The sequence below is a fragment of the Magallana gigas genome, chromosome 5 (assembly GCF_963853765.1).
Source record: "Magallana gigas chromosome 5, xbMagGiga1.1, whole genome shotgun sequence".
Classification (NCBI taxonomy): domain Eukaryota; kingdom Metazoa; phylum Mollusca; class Bivalvia; order Ostreida; family Ostreidae; genus Magallana; species Magallana gigas.
The window spans coordinates 3,114,932-3,134,077 of NC_088857.1; the positions used below are offsets into that span (position 1 = coordinate 3,114,932).

The 19,146-nt window shown below is 34.6% G+C and overlaps 2 protein-coding genes across 3 annotated transcripts; one reads left to right on the forward strand and one right to left on the reverse strand.

The window, feature by feature from the left end:
- Positions 1–2,516: 2,516 nt before the first annotated feature.
- Positions 2,517–9,862, reverse strand: LOC105337371 (double-strand-break repair protein rad21 homolog). 2 transcript variants are annotated; one of them, XM_011442072.4, is made up of 11 exons: positions 9,704–9,862; positions 9,071–9,244; positions 8,731–8,960; positions 8,489–8,595; positions 6,561–6,767; positions 6,199–6,273; positions 5,711–5,809; positions 4,657–5,039; positions 4,429–4,531; positions 3,872–4,230; positions 2,517–3,540 (listed from the first exon to the last, which is right to left on the reverse strand). In XM_011442072.4, exons 2-11 carry the CDS (start codon positions 9,212–9,214, stop codon positions 3,244–3,246), a joined length of 2,004 nt encoding a protein of 667 aa, XP_011440374.2. In that variant the 5' UTR covers positions 9,215–9,244; positions 9,704–9,862; the 3' UTR covers positions 2,517–3,243. The 2 variants fall into 2 exon arrangements, with proteins under 2 accessions (XP_011440374.2, XP_034309486.2); XM_034453595.2 differs by lacking the exon at positions 6,199–6,273.
- Positions 9,863–10,244: 382 nt separating this feature from the next.
- On the forward strand, positions 10,245–17,939 carry LOC105337373 (phospholipase ABHD3). Its single transcript, XM_011442073.4, has 10 exons — positions 10,245–10,428; positions 10,799–10,962; positions 11,060–11,178; positions 12,945–13,005; positions 13,318–13,360; positions 13,803–13,915; positions 14,176–14,352; positions 14,511–14,562; positions 14,659–14,824; positions 15,252–17,939. Exons 1-10 carry the CDS (start codon positions 10,318–10,320, stop codon positions 15,431–15,433), a joined length of 1,188 nt encoding a protein of 395 aa, XP_011440375.3. The 5' UTR covers positions 10,245–10,317; the 3' UTR covers positions 15,434–17,939.
- The last annotated feature ends 1,207 nt before the right edge of the window (positions 17,940–19,146 follow it).

A 19,146-nucleotide genomic window follows, 5' to 3' on the forward strand; every position in this document is an offset into this window, starting at 1 on the left:
AAAAACATTATACCAGTCCGTGGGTTTTTCCTACTATGATCGCACGGTTTATAGCGCATACGTAACTGAACTTTTTATACTGATTTTGTTTACATATTCACTCTAAATTATTTATAAATATTTAAAAGTGAGAAAAAATACACATTGTTAATCATAGGACGTAATACACAAGGATGATAAAATCCATCGTATTCTCTCATTATTTGGGAATCTTAATCCCAACATTGTTTATAAACGAAGACGACTACAATTAGAAATATGACACTGAAACTAAAAATAAGCAGATCAGAAATCAAAATGAAACTAAATAGAAAACCACACAAAAGCCATCAGCTGATGTAAGCTAAGTATGACAGCCATGCCATTTTATTAGTCATTCATCCCCATCACATCACAAGAGCAAACATGGCCCAAGTTGGGTTCCCCCCCCCCCCCCCAAAAAAAAAATTGTCAAAATAAAGTTAAATTCATAGTCCTTCTGGCAAAGAAAACATGTACAACTTGTGAGTCTTAATTATAATCTTTTCGGAAACTCGTGGTTTTTCTCTACATTAGACTGATTTCAACAGTGTAGTATGGAGAAACCCGTAGGTTCAATGGTGCATTTGATACACAAAGAAAGCCCTATTTAGGTACCCTCCCCAGTCACCCATCTTTAAATTTTAGCTACTCTTCCTTGTTTATTAAGCTGTCATAGCTACCTTTTTTAACATCGTCCCAATGAACTTGAGTTTTGTTAAACAGGACAATTTACAGACATACGTAAGAAAATATGCACACCTCTGATATATGCACAATCGTTCTGTAAAGAACAACTTCCTATCTTGAAAACTATAAAAGGAGTTATCAGTACAATAGGGGTAGCCTATATGCAATATTTTGCCAAAAAGACTAAATTCAACAGCTGGTATATTTTATCATGAATTATCTTAGTAAAGATCCAAACAATGTGCACCTCTAGTACAACTGATCTGCAAAAGAACAACTTCCTGTCTTGAAAACTGTGGGAGTTATCCGTACAATAAGGGTACCCTTTTGCCAGCCGTCCACCAGCTTTCCATTTTTACCATTTCAATAACCGGATTTTTCCTTTGGAAAACACGGTTAAAACTAAAAGTAAATGTTTCTTATAATTTCTTCAAAGCAGGTTTTTTTTATGATGGGATTACTGCAGGTCTAAGTGTTTTTTTTTAATGGGATTACCGCAGGTCTAAATTCTACAAACCTTTGAAAATTGTAAATAACTTTTACTACTTTTTGGGAGTTGATTTTAATCAACTCTCCTATGCAGTTGCTCAGACAAACCGAAGTGAAACAGTGTTTGGACCTCAGCACAAATCATTGCTGCTGACAAAACTTAGTTCTTGAAAATAATTGATAAATTCGATGTAATGTATGCTAAAGCACTGTTTTTCAAGGAAGCTTATTTCTAAATACCTTGAAAATAGTCAGATTTTAAATGGTACAAACAATTTAAATATTTTTTGTAGTCGTATGTATTCCTACGCCAGAGTTCAATATAGTCTCGTTCAAGTCGACGCTCGGCTGTCTCCGTAAATCCTTGCCGGAAATTTACGGTGTCAGCCGAGCGTTTGGTTGAACGAGACAAGAGTTCAGTATTGCTTGGATCCATACAATTTTCGAGTAATATTTCTATCACTGATACATAGTTTGATTGAATAAATTTTATCTTTAAATATTATTTAACATTATTCATATGGGGGTTTCTCGACATTCTTGTCGAAAAAGTCCAAAAGTTCATATTATAAAAATGTGCGTAATTCAAATTAGAAAATACATGTACTTGTCATGCAAAATAACATATCATTGATTTTAAAATAAATAAACATCGACAAAATCAACTCCCGTCAGTTCTTCAGCACTTTAAGTATTATCGCCAGAAGAAATATCACAGAAATGTAAAGTCCACCTTTACCCTACAAATCTCTAAAATTAATATCAATGTTTACCTTTGCGCATAAGTAATTTGGATCCCTTAAAATTTAACTGGTTCTAAAAGTTAGGCCTCAAATCACGTTAGACACCACCTTAAATAAGGGTCCAATAAACTGACACCAATACAAGTTGCTTAATCAACTAAAACTTGTCATCTGGACTGGGTCTCATTCACTGTAATTACAGATGGTTCGTATATATTTAATTTTTCTTCTAGGTCATATGACTGATACAGCTGTAGTTAAATCCCTATGCAGCCTTGAATTCAGCTTACACTGATGAATCTGAATTAGATATCAACACTCACGGGCACTGGAACTTATTGTAAATATAATTAATGTGCATGTATATAAAAAAGACATGCACATACAATATATTTACACACGTCACCAAGTAGTAATACAACAATGACTGTACAATATTGAAGAGTCCCTGCTATAAACACTGTTTATCCACTAACCACTATTTTTACAGGATGCAAGATTTGTATACATTGAATTATAAGCATACTGAATCATCAATAGGTGTTAAAATTTTATGAAGTCAAATGCTGGAAATACTGATGTTTCAGAATTTATTGCACAATACTATATTTTATACAAGAACTATGATTAAAAGTTGACATTTCCTCTAAAATTACAGATGATATTGAGAAGTGAAGTAAAATGTGCCAAATAAAACACATAAAATTAACATGTAGATGGAAAACCTCTGCCAAGCTGCCATTGTAAAGTGGAGTGCTCGCGAACGGTAAACTCCAGCGAGTCCACAGATCTAAATGTCTAGACACATAATACATAGCCATTTAACAGGGGGAAAGCAAAAAATACCATAAATAATGAATCCAAATGAGTTTTAGCTTTCAAAAAACTCTTTTTTCTTTTGTGGCTTTGACCTTTGAATCTCAACTGTTCTAAAAATAAACTTTTAATATGAACACAACATGAACAGTAACACAAATTACTGTGCCCCATTAGTTTTAAAACAAACTTAGATAAAATTTATCAGAAAAATTCACCAAAGAAGGTTTGATGAAAGTACAGAGATCATAAAATATTCCAAAAATATCACATCGTTGGTTCATATCTAAACACATACAAAGTTGAGAAAAGTTGGATAACAATAGCAAAAGTTTTTTTTAAAAAAAATCTTCACATTGAGATAAAGGGTTTTACTTGATGACCTAGTTTTACACTGGACACAGGCTATTACATAACACAATCAGATGATATACCAGAAGTAACATGTAGTTTAGAAGTAACACAGATTTACAAATTCCCCGTCTCCTCAGCAGATCATTCCAAACCTGGGCCCTTTGTCTATGTAAATGTCCCCAAACTCCTCCGGCTGTTGCACTTGGATAGCCTGGAACTTTTTGAGAACTAAGAGTGTATAGAATTTTGAGCACGCTTGTTTTCGGTTCAAGTTTCTGGACATTTCCTTGAAGCTGAGAGTGTTCTTGTATCTGAAGGCCACGTCCAGTGAGTGCTGCATCAGCTGGGTCCGCTTCGTCCATCGCTTCTCCTCCTGTTCCTCATTCTCCGGCATCGCCTCTGTATCTACCTCAGCCTCCACATTGAATGACTGTCAAAAGTAAAAGTGTTAGAAATCAACCAAAAAGCTTTTTATACTAAATAGCAGGAATTTTGCAATATGCTTATCATTATCCACTTTAGTGAGGGATTATTATTTAAAAGCAGCATGTGCAAAGATATACTCATTGCTTCTTTTATTCTTCATTCTAATGCCTTTGAAAAAATGTATCATTGAATTGCATAATAGCAGTGTTGAAATTTTAGACACTAATGATTCAGGGAGCTTAGTGATCAGGTTAAAATAAATGAATTCTGGCAAAAGTGTTTGAAAAGATAAACCTGACAGCAAAGACTGTATCATACTTCAACCCTACACTTACCGGTGCATCGTGTGGAAGTACTGATGGCGGGGCCACTGACTGTGGGGGGACACTGGGAGGGGGCACAGAGAATGGGGCTATTGAGGGTGGCTCCGTCTCATACGGATCTAGATGTGGGTTCAGCAGGGACGGCGGCCCCCCTGGTAGGTCTATGGGAGCCTCTGTAAATGTGTTTGAGAAGGGGTTCGTGGTGTTGTTCAGAGAGAGGTCGGGTTCTCGGGATGGGGTAGGAACTGGTTTGGGGGACTTCAGGGACTGTCGCTCCCTTCGTTTTGTTCGTGTGGTTGTGGCAGATTCATCTAGGACCGATGGTTCTTCTATGATAGTGCTAACTTCCTGAATCGGTGCTGCAGATCTCTCTGTCAACAAAAAATAACATTCAACCAGTCAAAACTTGATGTCTGTGTACATATGAAACATAATCTGATGGGCACATGTTCTAAATCTTTTAAATATACAAGAAAATTCAGTTGGATAGTGAAAAGTCTCATCTGACCTGCACAAATTCTAGGTAAAGACGAGAGCAATGAACAAATCAGTAAGAATCCTGTGAGTACCTTGTTCCTCACGGAGAATCTCCGTGGCCTCCAGATCCAGCTTGTCCTGGTCGGACTCCTCCTCCTCCTTTACTTGTCGCGTGATCAGATTCCGGGAGAAAAGCTACAACACATATTATAATCAAACTCTTAAGAATTTTCTAAATTTGTACATTTATGATGGCTGTCTAAGGTTATTTGACAAATTGTAAACCAAATTAAAATCAAAAGTCAAGCACTGTCCCTCACCTTAGAAGCAGTTTTGGAAATAATTGGTCTGCCAGGAAGAGCAAACAATTTTTCCACGCCACCAGTTTCCTTCCAGTGCATCAGTTTCTTAGTGGGAGGCGCTAGATCTAGTGTGGTAATGATGTCTGAGGTATCCGACAGCTGAAGCTTCATGGTCTCACTAGGGAATCCTTTCTGTTCATCTACAATCAACTTTCGCTTCCTCTTCTTTTTCTCTGCTCCTGGGAAGACTGTGGCATCTAAGGGAGGTAAGGCAAAGGCCTCTTCTTCGTTATTGATGAGGGTGGTTTGTTCCCCTGATGTTCCCGGTGCATGGTGAATCATGGTGGGCTCTGTGGCTGATGTGGTGTTTGTTGTTACGTTGCTTGAAGCATCTTTTGGTTCTGTAGAGGTTTTATAGAAATTAAATCTTGTTAAGGCATAAGCATGAACAAGTTAAATTCAAGACTTATATATTGGTTAATGGCATATCATCTGTTGAAGAGCTTCATAAACAGCTGTAAACTTGAATGATACTTAAAATCCAAGTTTAAGAACGTAAGTCATAACAGTAATTGTTGTGCTGTTCTTCTAAACTTTATTTACGTTCTAATATGACAAAATATACCTTCACTACAGTGAGTGTACAGTGAATATTCTACTTAATAACATCCGTCATTCAAAAAAGGCAGTAGATGCAGATTGAAAGGTGATTTTAATTACGGTACTGATAGATGTAATGCACCATTTTGGTTGAATTTGTTGTAAGCTAAGGTGTTGCAAGGAAAATGGAGAAGATCGCCAAATAATTTTACCAAAGAGTTTCAAGCTCTTTTTAGACAAGACAGTCTAAAATAAACCCAAGATGGTGGCCATGTGTAAATTGTGAATTCTTAGGTACTAGGTAGAGGGCATATATTTATTTTTTGTAAAAAAAAAATGTCAGGTGTCTGTGTGCATAAAACTAAAAAGAATCACATTCATCAACTTCTTGTCTGCCAGCACATCATAGAGAAAATGTACAGGATGGGGTCATGCTCCAAAGCAGGACATAAAATAGGAATTCAATTAATACCTTCTGGCTTTTGTTCTTCCACAGGTGCTGGCATGGAGACTTCCCCGACTGGTAAAGGAGCATCCTCAAACAAGCCACCTCCATTCATAAAGTCATTCCCTAAAACACAAACTCACAAATATGACATGTCAGAATCGAGATGCATAAAATTCCAAAATGTTATTACTTGAACTAGTTTGCGGGATATCTGTAGAAACTTTCCTGAATAATAAAGAAGTATACTTATTACTTATCCTACACTTTATGTTTCATAATGTGTAAGAGAAAAGTTACTAATTTGATTAACATGTATATCTATTGTTTTTACATTATTTAGGATCCAAATTTTTAAACAAAGATTTTAGCTTATATTTTACAATGAACTTTTTCAAACTAATTCCTTTTATTATACCCATGTGAAAAATTTTAAAAACATGTATTTCAACACACATGATTTTTCACTCACAGTATTTGTACTGTTTATCCAACACCCAGCAAACCTTTCTTACCAAAAAATTCTTGATCCACCCCTCCTCCAAACCCACCGTCATCATCGTCATCATCATCATGTTCATGGTCATCATCTTAACCATCAAATCAAAACAATCAACAGTCAACTTCATAACAATTAACAATTAACCTTTTAACACTGTAACCATCAATAGCTTAATTTATAACAATCATTAACTCCAAACAAACATGAACAATAAGGATGCGTTTTCTTTAAAGACTTTATAGCAATAAGTTTTAACCCACATTTGTATTTTTGTATTTTTTTTTTTTCAAAACAAGTTTTTGTACAATTAAAAGAAAAAGCAATCCTTCAATAAACTCAACAGGAAAAGAAAACAAACACAAACTATTGACTCACCTATAAATCCCCCATCCACGGCCCCGCCAAAATCATCAGCATCAACGGCTGGATGTAAGTCCACGTCCATCGGTTTCTCTGACGTGTGCTCGTTCAGTGTCTTTTCATCAGGCTCCACTGGTCGAATACTGCTGCGATTGGTGTACAGGGAGTCATCAATGCCTGACGCATCTCGCAGGATTTCTCTGTCATCAAACCCTACATCACCTATACAAGAAAGGTAAAAGCTGAGTTAGCACATTCATGCATTATCCTTAACATTTAACAGAAATATGTATTTTTCTATATAAATAAATATTTGATGGATTTCAGACACCAGCTAAGTGTCAACTGAAATCTGTAAACAACATTGACAAGCTTTACCTTTCAGTCAGAATTAAAGGCTTATTTTCCAAAACATATATAAATCTTTGAGTCTCCAAGACATATATTAACTACATGTACCAATTAATAAGATTGTCATGGTGATACTGTCCACAGATTTCAGTTTAATTTGTCTTTAATTTAAACACAAACTAACGAACTTGTCTACAGACTACTGAATACGTAAGTTTCTGTAACAGAAATTCTGTTTGACTAGAGCAACATAAGCTAACTATGATATGGGGGATTTCTGTTTGACTAGAGCAACATAAGCTAACTATGATATGGGGGATTTCTGTTTGACTAGAGCAACATAAGCTAACTATGATATGGGGGATTTCTGTTTGACTAGAGCAACATAAGCTAACTATGATATGGGGGATTTCTGTTTGACTAGAGCAACATAAGCTAACTATGATATGGGGGATTTCTGTTTGACTAGAGCAACATAAGCTAACTATGATATGGGGGATTTCTGTTTGACTAGAGCAACATAAGCTAACTATGATATGGGGGATTTCTGTTTGACTAGAGCAACATAAGCTAACTATGATATGGGGGATTTCTGTTTGACTAGAGCAACATAAGCTAACTATGATATGGGGGATTTCTGTTTGACTAGAGCAACATAAGCTAACTATGATATGGGGGATTTCTGTTTGACTAGAGCAACATAAGCTAACTATGATATGGGGGATTTCTGTTTGACTAGAGCAACATAAGCTAACTATGATATGGGGGATTTCTGTTTGACTAGAGCAACATAAGCTAACTATGATATGGGGGATTTCTGTTTGACTAGAGCAACATAAGCTAACTATGATATGGGGGATTTCTGTTTGACTAGAGCAACATAAGCTAACTATGATATGGGGGATTTCTGTTTGACTAGAGCAACATAAGCTAACTATGATATGGGGGATTTCTGTTTGACTAGAGCAACATAAGCTAACTATGATATGGGGGATTTCTAGAAGGTTTCTTTCCTTCTGTATGAACACATTTTCATGCATGAAAAGGGGAAAATGAAATCAGAGATAATATTCATGATAAAATCAAACTACACCAAGTGGATGCCTTCCACCTTTTGTAATCACTCACTATTAAAAATGAGTTTCAACATTTGGAAAATTTCAATCATACTCATTTTAACGCAGTATTCAAATTCGCCTCCTGAACAAAAATAATCAAATACATTTCTAGAGACACGAGTGTATCTTAACCGTCTTATTAAAACTTAAAACAGAAAAAATCATGGAAGTATGTCACTATGTGTCTTATTTATGAGTTTTTTTAAATTATGATCAATTGTTAAATAAGAATGCTATACAAAAAGAATAGTTTAAAAAAGAGAGCTTCCTGTTTTATAAAATTTACTATGCCAACTTAAAATGATACTGCTTTTTTCTTGATTTGACAAAATTCCTTGTATTTTTTAATTAAACTCCTTGTCTCTTTGAATAATAGGAATTAGGAAAAAACCTTTATAAATCAAATGTAGCTAGATTTACACAGTTTGATTGCTATGATTACAGTGAAGACAGATACTGGGCCCTGGCACTCACCAAACCCATCATCGCCAACAAAAGCTATACTGGACAAATCCTCCCTCATCGTGATGTCCTCGGGACGACTCTGGTTGACAGAAAACTGGGCGTGCATGTCAAGGTCACTAAAAATTAAACATCCATTCCTGATTAATACAATACACTAATTGAGTAATGGGGAAAAGTTCATTCGAGAATTTTTTTTTTAAAGCTTGTGTGGATCAACGGAAGGTTCAATAGATCTGACATGGTCTAATTACTTGAGATCAGCTAAGGTGGTGTCAAAGTCGTGGAAGTTCTCCTGCAGGGTGATGGCGGCCACGGCAGCCTCGCGGTTCTCCTCCGGCAGGTCCACCACACCCGGACGGAAGGCCATCTTGATCTTGACAAAAGCTTCATTACAGTCTGCTAACAAGTACTTGGCCTTCCGAGAATAAATTCTGACAACTCCCAGTAACAAATGACCAGATGTACGCAATGCAAGCTTGACCTTAAAATGAAATACGTAGAAACATTAAGTTAACTCAGAAGTATTTAATTATACAGCAATAAGAAAAGGCCATATACAATCGAAATATCAGCTATTTTCATAAATATTACCTTTGGTTGCATAATTGCTTCCACACTGCTGTCAATATTTGTTTCAAATACATGAGCCTTCGTTAGCTTTTTATCCCAATGAGCTGCCAGCCAAATCCGGGCCAATGGGCCCTTTTTGCTCAGCACAAAGTGAGCATAAAACATGGTTCCTCAATTTAATATATCCACAATAACCTTAAATAGAGAAAAAAACAATACACATTACAGTTAATATTTCAATTGCATTACTTCATCAATGTACAGCTGTAGGACAACTATAAAATTAAACACATTTAATCAATTTAACCATCCTTGGTATCCTAATTTCACACACACACACACACACAATAACTCAAATATATTAACATCTATGTAAAACATAAGTAATGACATCTGTAAGTGCACCTGTAGAAAATGACTAAAAATTCTTTGGTGTAAATGACCATTGTTACTCGATTGCTTTTTTCTTGCATTGTTATAAATATGGTATATAAAATTGCAGTTGAGGAAGTTAAACAATGCATATACAAAGGTTATCCACGGTATATAATTTATTGTCTTCTCCTTTCGTCTAAAGATGAAATGCAACTTCATCACATAAGCACGATGAAATATCAGTCATGTTAGGGTTATCTTTACATGAATGAAACTTACGAAATTATATAAGTTTTTCCAATATCATGAGCTATAACAACGTATGCAAGCTATTGCTGCATACAACCATGAAACTATTTCATGTTCACCACGGCGTTCCAGACGATAACTGCGTCCAATATGGCGTCACTTGTTGTTTCCCGCTTCAAATTCTTCCTTTCAAAACTTGGCGTAAGAAAATAGTTCAAAACATTTATTACGTTTAAAATTACTTCAGGGAATCAAAATGATATAGAATACAATTTTCATATAATTTTATATATAATTATTAATCGTTTTATGAGTGAAGCTTGAAATTTGCAGAAATAAGAGTTGCGCCAAAGTACCTGCATATCTTAGCGTATGAATTTTATTTGTTTATAAATAAATCAATTATTTGCTAAATCGTTCTTAGTTACCAATTAAGAATACTATGTTATTTCGTTAAATAGAGCATAGCAATTTTTTTCTTTTTTATTCAAACTACAGATAAAAATTTCTAATGACGAGATATGATGATCATTTTTACATAAAGGTCAACCGAATATATAGTGAACGACATGTTTTCATCTTCCGTATTCCGACCCCGACCTTGTTACGACGAATCTGTATCGGACTGTTCGGTTCCACTTAAAATGGATGAGGACGAAACGTCTACCTCTTTCTTTGACAAGATTTCTAGTTTTTCAATTGTATTGTTCTTTGTGATTTCCTATCTTACGTACTATTTTCTCTTTGTTGTAAAGGTAAGTGAACGAGCTCCTTTCGGCTTCATGTCACAGATCTTCACCTATACTGGCTATAGCTACCCTATCATTATACACTGATACAGGTCCAGCACTATCTGTTGATTTAGCTATATAGCTTGAAATAGCTATAAAGCTAACCAGAATAGCTTGATTTTTTCTTTAGTTTAAATGCTTTATAAACCAATTTTGACCTCATTTAATCAACCTTAAGATTTTTGCAGAAGATTTACTAATTTTCAAAATGATTAATTTAGAATTAGATGGAATTTACGGTACCTTTAAAGTATATCAACATCAAACATCACAGATGTAGGAAAATGTGTCTTAATGTTTTTAATAATAAGGTTTTATTCTTTTTTTTCACCAGAAACCTCGTTTAGCATGCAGAGACAAAAAGTTTAGAAATTTCTTGTTGGACTACTGTCCCATACTCCATGAAAAATTCAAACCAACTATTTGGTGTTTTGAATCCAGAGCACAAACAATTGTCCGATCTATAATGAAGTCTTCTCCAAAAATAACTTATGAGAGGTAATCTATTCTTTCATAAACAATAAACAGATTGATATTTGGTGTTGTGATTAACTGTTCATGTGAATTGAATCTTGAACTTTTGTTCTGATTTCAGTGAACTTGTTGTGCTTCCAGATGGGGGGCAGCTTCTGTTAGACTGGTTTGATAACAATGATTCTAAATTTAAAGATGTAAAAACTCGTCCGACGGTCCTCTTGTTACCAGGACTTACAGGTAAAATGTCTCAGGGACACATAAAACTGCACTTGACTTGTTAAACTACAGGCAAAATTAAGAATGTCAAGGATTAAATATGATTCTTTACTAAAGGCCACCATTAAAGAAGGAAATACTTGTGATTTTTCAATTGAGTAATGTTTAGTGTTAGCTTATAAGAAAAAAGAAATAGTTATGCCACCCTTTAAATACATATATTGGTAAATTCAACCAAAAACCCCAGGTAAACACAAAATAGATTATGAACAACAATTACATGACCTTATTTGATATACATCTGATGATCTATGTCTGATTAGCCTTGTGACCATTGAATAAATAACTAACCTTGAAGGTGTAGATATCTATAGTGGCATCTTATCAACAGACTGAAAACAAATTGTTCAAACAATGTCTTTATGATTGAGTACAGATTATTTTTTCAACGCAACTGAGTAGATTCTTTTGATGGGAAGAATTTAAAAGTATTTTCCATGATTTCCATGAATTGAATTCTAAAAATCCATTGTTTTTTGGAAACATTTTTGAAGGGAGATTTCATTCAAAACTACCCTGATTCTAATTACCGTATGTCAAATATTTGTAGTACCGGTAAATGTATCAGCTGAAAACAAGAAAAAAAGCCAAAATAAAGAGAATTGTTTAAACTTCTCAAATTCAAAATCATAAGCAAACTTACTATGTTGTCTTGCACATTAAATATTCTTGCAAAGTATCTAAATAGTAGATTTTATTATGTGTATTTTCAGGTATATGTCATTTTGACCTCTTTGCATCACAGTACAAGTTCATCCTTGTATCAATGCATTGTTACTACCTTAATATTTGTTCATTTGCCAAGATCCTGATTAATACACAGTTATATTGATTAAGTATCCTTAACAGAACAAGCATTATGAGAGTATTGCATAAGCAATACACATCCCCTATCGGTTTGTATTATTCTATGAAAGCTTCGAAGCATACATCTATTTCAAAACTATTATAAACGAGATGTTATGCTTTAATTAGAGATAAAAGAACAGAGGAAATTCAAACTACATAGTTGATATAGAAGTTAAATAAAAAATGGGTAAAATAATATTCTTAATTTCATCTCCTGTAATTTCACCAAGTCCAATAAATATTTGTTGGTCGAAATTTATGAAAACAATGCACTGTTATGCAGAATATCATTTTTTACCGTCTTCTGTACCCCGAATCAACAGACCAACCCAATAACAAACCCGAATGTAATAGTACAAAAACCCTGTCGATTAAATTTATAACACAATGCTTGACACTATTTTACAGAACTTATTTGTTTGTTAGAAACAATAAAGGAATGGTACTAGTAATGCACAATATTATTACTGACTGCATACTTTCCTCGTTCATTCAATACACACCGAACCCGATAACGAACCTGAACATTAAAAAATTGGAATATAAAAAATTAATTTTCTCAAAAATATGTCAACCAGACGCTACAAAAGTGTAAACTTGATCTGTAGTTTGACATTTTGAAGCTGTTCAGAAAAGTTCATATTATTTCTCAAACACATAAGGAAAAGAGTGTGGAAAACTGAAGTCAGACAGACAGACAGACGGACTGGCGAACGCAGAGGAAAGTTATAGTCCCCTCCGGTGAAATCGGTAGGGGACTAATAACAGTTCTTCTTTGTATTAATAGTGTTTATATTACTGTTTACATGTAATAAAGCTTTGTTATGGTCATCAGTGACCATGTTTCGTGATCTCATGATAGTATGTTTGTACCTTAGGGACCAGTAATGAGTCTTATATCACACACCTGGTTCATCAGGCGGCACAGCAGGGCTACAGGTAAGACCCCCCCCTCTCTCTCTCTCTCTCTCTCTCTCTCTCTCTCTCTCTGTCTCTCTCTCTCTCTCTCTCTCTGTCCTCCTCTGTTTTTGATTATTACATATTAAAACATATACCGGTAGTGTACTTCATTAAGACAAATACAAATGTCCATTAATTTCAAAGTACTGAATAAAATTTTATAGATCCATTACTGTGCTATTGTCAAGCAGCTCTAACAAATATTTGTACTTGGGAGAAAAGTTGTCCTTAACCAAAGGGTTTTTCAGGGTTGTATGATTCTGTGACTGACAAATTATTGTTGGTTTTTAGGTCTGTGGTGTTTCACAATAGAGGAATGGGTACCCAGTTACTGGTAAGTACATGTATATAAAACTTGAATTATTGGTACCAATATAACAAATATCAACCCATGTCAACTGTATTTGTTTCTATAGCAATTCTGAAAAATCTAGATTGTATGAGTACATGCATTATGTTAACGATAAGATATAATTTGATGCTTATCACACATTGTGATATCAGTTTCAACATTTCTACACTGAGATACCAATATCTACACTGAGATACCGATACATGTATCTATACTGAGATACCAATATCTATACTGAGATACCAATATCTATACAGAGATACCAATATCTACACTGAGATACCAATATCTACACTGAGATACCGATACATGTATCTATACTGAGATACCAATATCTAGACAGAGATACCAATATCTACACTGAGATACCAATATCTACACTGAAATATTAATATCTACACTGAGATATCAATCCTTTCTTTAGACTCCCAAGACGTACTGTGCAGCTAATGTAGAGGACTTGACCTATGTGATAAACCTACTCAAGGATCGCTTCCCGGAGGCTCCATTTATTGGAGCAGGAATAAGCCTGGGGGGGTAGGTGTAACAGTCTGGTTAGCAGTGACCTTGACTTCAAGACATCAATTTCAGCAGAGAAATTCTTTACATGCTCTAGACATTTAGTTTGATGATGTCACTTATCGTTCATAATTTACCAACTGAAGTAGGCTTTACAGGACAAAATTATTATTATTGTATTGCCTCTGAAACCATCAATTTCTACATACCTTTCTATGTTTTTTTTTAATTAGATTCTCGGTTTATGATTTGATAACAAGAGGTTGATCTTTTTGTAGGATGATGTTATTTAACTACCTTGCCAAGCTGGGAGACCAGTGTAGACTGGAGGCTGGTATGTGTATCTCTGTGGCCTGGAATGTGTTTGAGTCGGTTTTGGAGATAGAGAAACCAGGCCTGAACCGACACGTGCTGAACCGAACTCTGGCCAAGGGTCTGGTTAGTCATGTCAAGAAGTAAGGACATTCTGGTGTTTTTATATTATATCAGATTTAAGGGAAATATCTGTTTAACTACTAACACGATTTGTGGAAACCCACTGTACCTCTGACACATACCGTACCTTTTATTTTGCATTTGCTATAAATCCAGGCATTTCATTCTCTTTTTGCAGTAACATGGCTCTCTTTGACCAGCATTTGGATGACATTGATGATGTTTTGAAGGTAAAAATAAACCCTGATTTCATTGATTTGAACTGATGTCCAGAAATAAGATAGTATTGTGTTGTATGATCTGACTCTTATGGTTATTTGTTACAGTCTTCCACCATTCGTGAGTTTGACTCCAGGTTCACAGCCAAAATGTTTGGGTACTCATCGTGTGACGATTACTACCATGCTGCCACGCTTCACAACAAGATCCACGCCCTCAGGGTGCCTGTCCTGGTCCTCAGCGCTGAAGATGACCCCTTCTCTCCCTCTCATGGTCAGTCAAACAATACAAAATCCAGAAAATATAGGGAATAAAAATTGAAACATTTAACCCTCCTCACACTGGTCTATATTTTACATTTCTATCATCATTTTATTACTCTTCTTGTCCAAAGTTTGACTTTTCAGTAACAGAATAGTGAATTTTGGAGTATTTAGTGACTTTCCATTTTAACAAGATACACCGTATAAACATTTCTTGGAATAAAATTTAGAAAACTGTCTGCTGTTTGATAACTGTGTTATATGACTGATAATTACTGTGTCATTGAACCGTAAGCATGTCATGAGACTGAATTAAAAACTTCTTTAACTGTATTCATAACATCAAGAAAACTAAAAGCAGTATAAATATTTAAAGCAGTGGAAGGATTTCTTTCAATTCTATTTGATCAGTTGAATATTTATTTGTTTGTATATAGCCATACCAGCAGAGGAAGCTGAGCAGAATGACAACATCGCCATAGTAATCACCTCTCACGGGGGCCATATTGGATTCATGGAGGGGCTGTTCCCACGGCACGAGGGCTACATGGACCGCCTGTTCGCTCAGTATGTCAAGGCTGTGTTTACTCACGGTCCCCAGCACCTCAAACAGGACTGACTGGTCACCAACCATGGCACAATAATCTGGGGCATTGATTGACCTAATTAATCTGTCAACGTGTTCAGTTAGGTAACTCACTTTAGGAATGTCTCATCCAATGGGTAGAATTTCTAAAAAAATTTACAATCTCACAAAATGGTCTGTACAGACATAATCCTGTTAATCACTGAGTATAGTTGATTCTGCTATAACAAATGCTTTACAAATATTAGCTCTTCCTAGGACTGTTATAGTGTTCTTGACCTAATAACTTTATGATTGATATTTCTGTTATGATCAAAGCTCAAGCTGTGTTCATTAGGAGTTTTACAGTTATGAAATAATGCCAGTAGCTCTCTTACCTGTAGATGGCTTGTGAGTGGGGGTCCAGAGCCCCAACCAAACACTCTAAAACTTAGACCATGATGTAAATTTGTAGTCAGTGGGGGTTAGTACACTTAACAAACATTTTTCATGTTGGACATGGAAACATTTACTATATATTTAATATTTTTTTCTGGTGAAGAGTTGAGTCTGAAAAAGTTCAGTAAACCTAAAGATTGGCCTAAGGCTTCAAAGCTGACATGAATTCATAAAGATGCATTATTCCTCCAACTTCTACTATTTCCTGATGTACATGTAGTTCTGAACTTGTATTGGTTCACGTATTGCTAGACACCTGATATGTGGTGATCTAATTATGAAATAAGGACGTGTATTGTTATTGTAAATTTACCATGAAAATGATTAGAAAGCTTTTAGACTGTTATATACCAGTAATCAAATTTTACAAATATTTGAACAAAATCTGTTTTATACACACTTGTATAACCATAGTGATTAGGTGTGCATGTATGACGTGTTTGATAATAGTTAATCCCGAGACTAAAAGTATATGTCTGTTTGGTGATATAGGACCATTGTTGCAAGTACTGTATTGTATCAAATGAAACGGAATCATCCAGGTATGTCTCCTTCATAATAAGTGTAACACCATAACTTGACAGCGTATATTCTTATTATCTAATTATTATAATTATATACAAACCTCATTTAGTATATTTCAGGATGTATTTACATTTTTCAGTGTCTTTGTTTGTGATAACTCTACGTATTGATTTTGTACTATATAACCCATTACTTCGTATAATTGGGGCGCCAGCGGGGTTTGCTTATTTATATTTAGATTTTTAATCGTACAATGGCTTAAAATTATATAAAAACATTTATAAGTAATAAGGAATCATTCTTTGAAAAGTTTGAATATTGTGAGGTGATGATTTCGGTTCGGGTGTAATAAAATCTATCATAAAGCCCTTCGGGCTTTATTGGATTTGATCACACCCCGACCGAAATTATCACCTCATAATATTCAAAGAATGATTCCTTATTCCTTAAATAGTTGTGATATCTCTGTGATATTTGAGCCTAGGGTAATGAAAGTTAAACTTTCCTAGTGGTACAATGTAACAGTTGACCAAGGTAAGACCCAGGAACTTAAACAGATATAGGGCTCCAGTTTTAATATTAACTCTCCTAAAGACTATCTTGACCATATGGCAATCTTCATTATAATGGCAATGAAACTTTTTTTGTGTGTGTGTGAACTGTAATTTTGTCTTTACTTGGAATGATCTGGGGTTGGGCACACTTCAATTTTGACAAGTAATTTGTCTTAATTCATATTCAGCTGTTTTGTTGCAATTTATTGATAAATATGTGTATATGTAATGTCTTTATCTAGTGGGACACCTTGCACTGTCTGTAACTGTACTACATGTTCTGATTGTATACCAGATATTTATTATGTTGCACCAAAGATGCCTCTCTGTGGAAATCAATATTTACATTCAACCCATGCATGCACTGTTACATTTACACATATATTCCCTTTGTTGTGATTGTTTTTTCCTCTACCTCAATATACAGACACGTTTGAGCTTTACAAATTTAGAGATTTTTATATAATGGCCATCTATGACACGGCACCTCATCATCCTTCACTCAAGAATGACGGACACATAAAAATGTCTCTGGACCACCTTGTACATCAAATCCAACGCTGTTGAAACTAGTCATGTTCTGTAAATCCCTTTTAATTTGTAAAGAACTTTTTTACGTCTATGGATTTGTGAGACTCCAAACCATCTGAGTTCTCAATCATAAATATTAAAATGCAAGAACAGGTAGATATTTTGATCAATGATAAATTACCATTTCCATATGTATCACTAATAAATAAATTGCTGTTTTCATGCAGCAATTTTTTTATGGAAAAATAAAAGGGATCTGCAGTAGTATTGCTTAGGAATATTGAGAATTTCCAGAGTTGTTTCCCTTTCTGTTTGTCACAATGTCTCCATTGAATTATAAGGTTTACATCAGTCGTGATATCTTTTGAAAAAGCTGGAGTAGATGTTAAAGTAGGTCAAAATCTGCTATTATGCTATGTATTGCTGAGACAATTTTCTTCAAATGGATCTATGATATGCCAAAAAAATTTGATATTGGGCCACCTTTATAATGCTCTCCCCATACGAACTAACGAAAAGGTACCCTGCTCAGTCTGATCTTTTTTCGTATTTTATTTGAGTAACTTAAAAAAAAATGTTACCAGGTACATACAAAATTTCAAAACTGTATCGTTTTTACATTTGAAGCTAATCAAGGTGTAATACTTCCAATATCCCAAGTGCTCGAGATATTTACAAATTGAAATAAGTAAAATGTATGTGTATAACACATATATGTATTTTTTACATTTTCCAGTGTGTTTGTTTGAGATAAAACTACGAATCGATTTTGTAATGTATAATCCAAAACATTTCATCAATGACTATTTTATATATATAATTGTACAATTGCTGAAAATTATGTAAATATAAGAACAGGGTAATAAGGAATCATTCTTTGAATATTATGAAGTGATCAAATACAGTCGGGCATTATCAAATCTATCATAAAGCCCTTCATGCTTTTTTAGATTTGATCACTTCCAACCATATTTGATCACCTCAAAATACTCAAAGAATGATTCATTATTCCTTAAATAGTGTATAAAGAGTTATATAGGTTAAGTTGTATCTGTATTACTAGTAACTCTGATTTGAATGATTTGAGATGTTTGGTAGTTTTTTGAACACAATGTTTTATATTGGTGCTTTGTTTTATTTTGTCATAGATTCTATCTTTGTTTGGATGTCAATGTATTTTGATTATTTATTAATTGATGCATATATAGCACATTAAATCTTGCCAGTTACAGACTTCCGTGTTCTACCAGGTGAAGTGAATCTTGTTTTACAAATCCGTGCATTGAAGTCTTCCATGGCTTACATGCAAGTCCTCACTACCAGATGTTTTGACCATCGGTTCCCAATTTATAAACAAGACAATATATATTGTATTCTGTTTGAATACCTCTCTGTGTTTGCAAACTTGAAGTCACAATTAGTTTGTAAGATATGACCCAATTACAATTTTACACAGGCACCTGTCATTATATATTCGTCATAAAAAAAGTATTCCCTCTACCTAATATTAGGTAGAGGGTATATATTTCTATTACGAGAAAAATATATAACATTGGGTACCGGTGCAATTTTACTTTGAATATAACCAAAAATGCCTCCTTTTGGATCACAGCACAATTTCCACCCAAGATCCACCAGCTGAGCAGTTGTTATGGCTCTTACCTTAATACAATCTTATTAAAAAGACAGGGACATGTA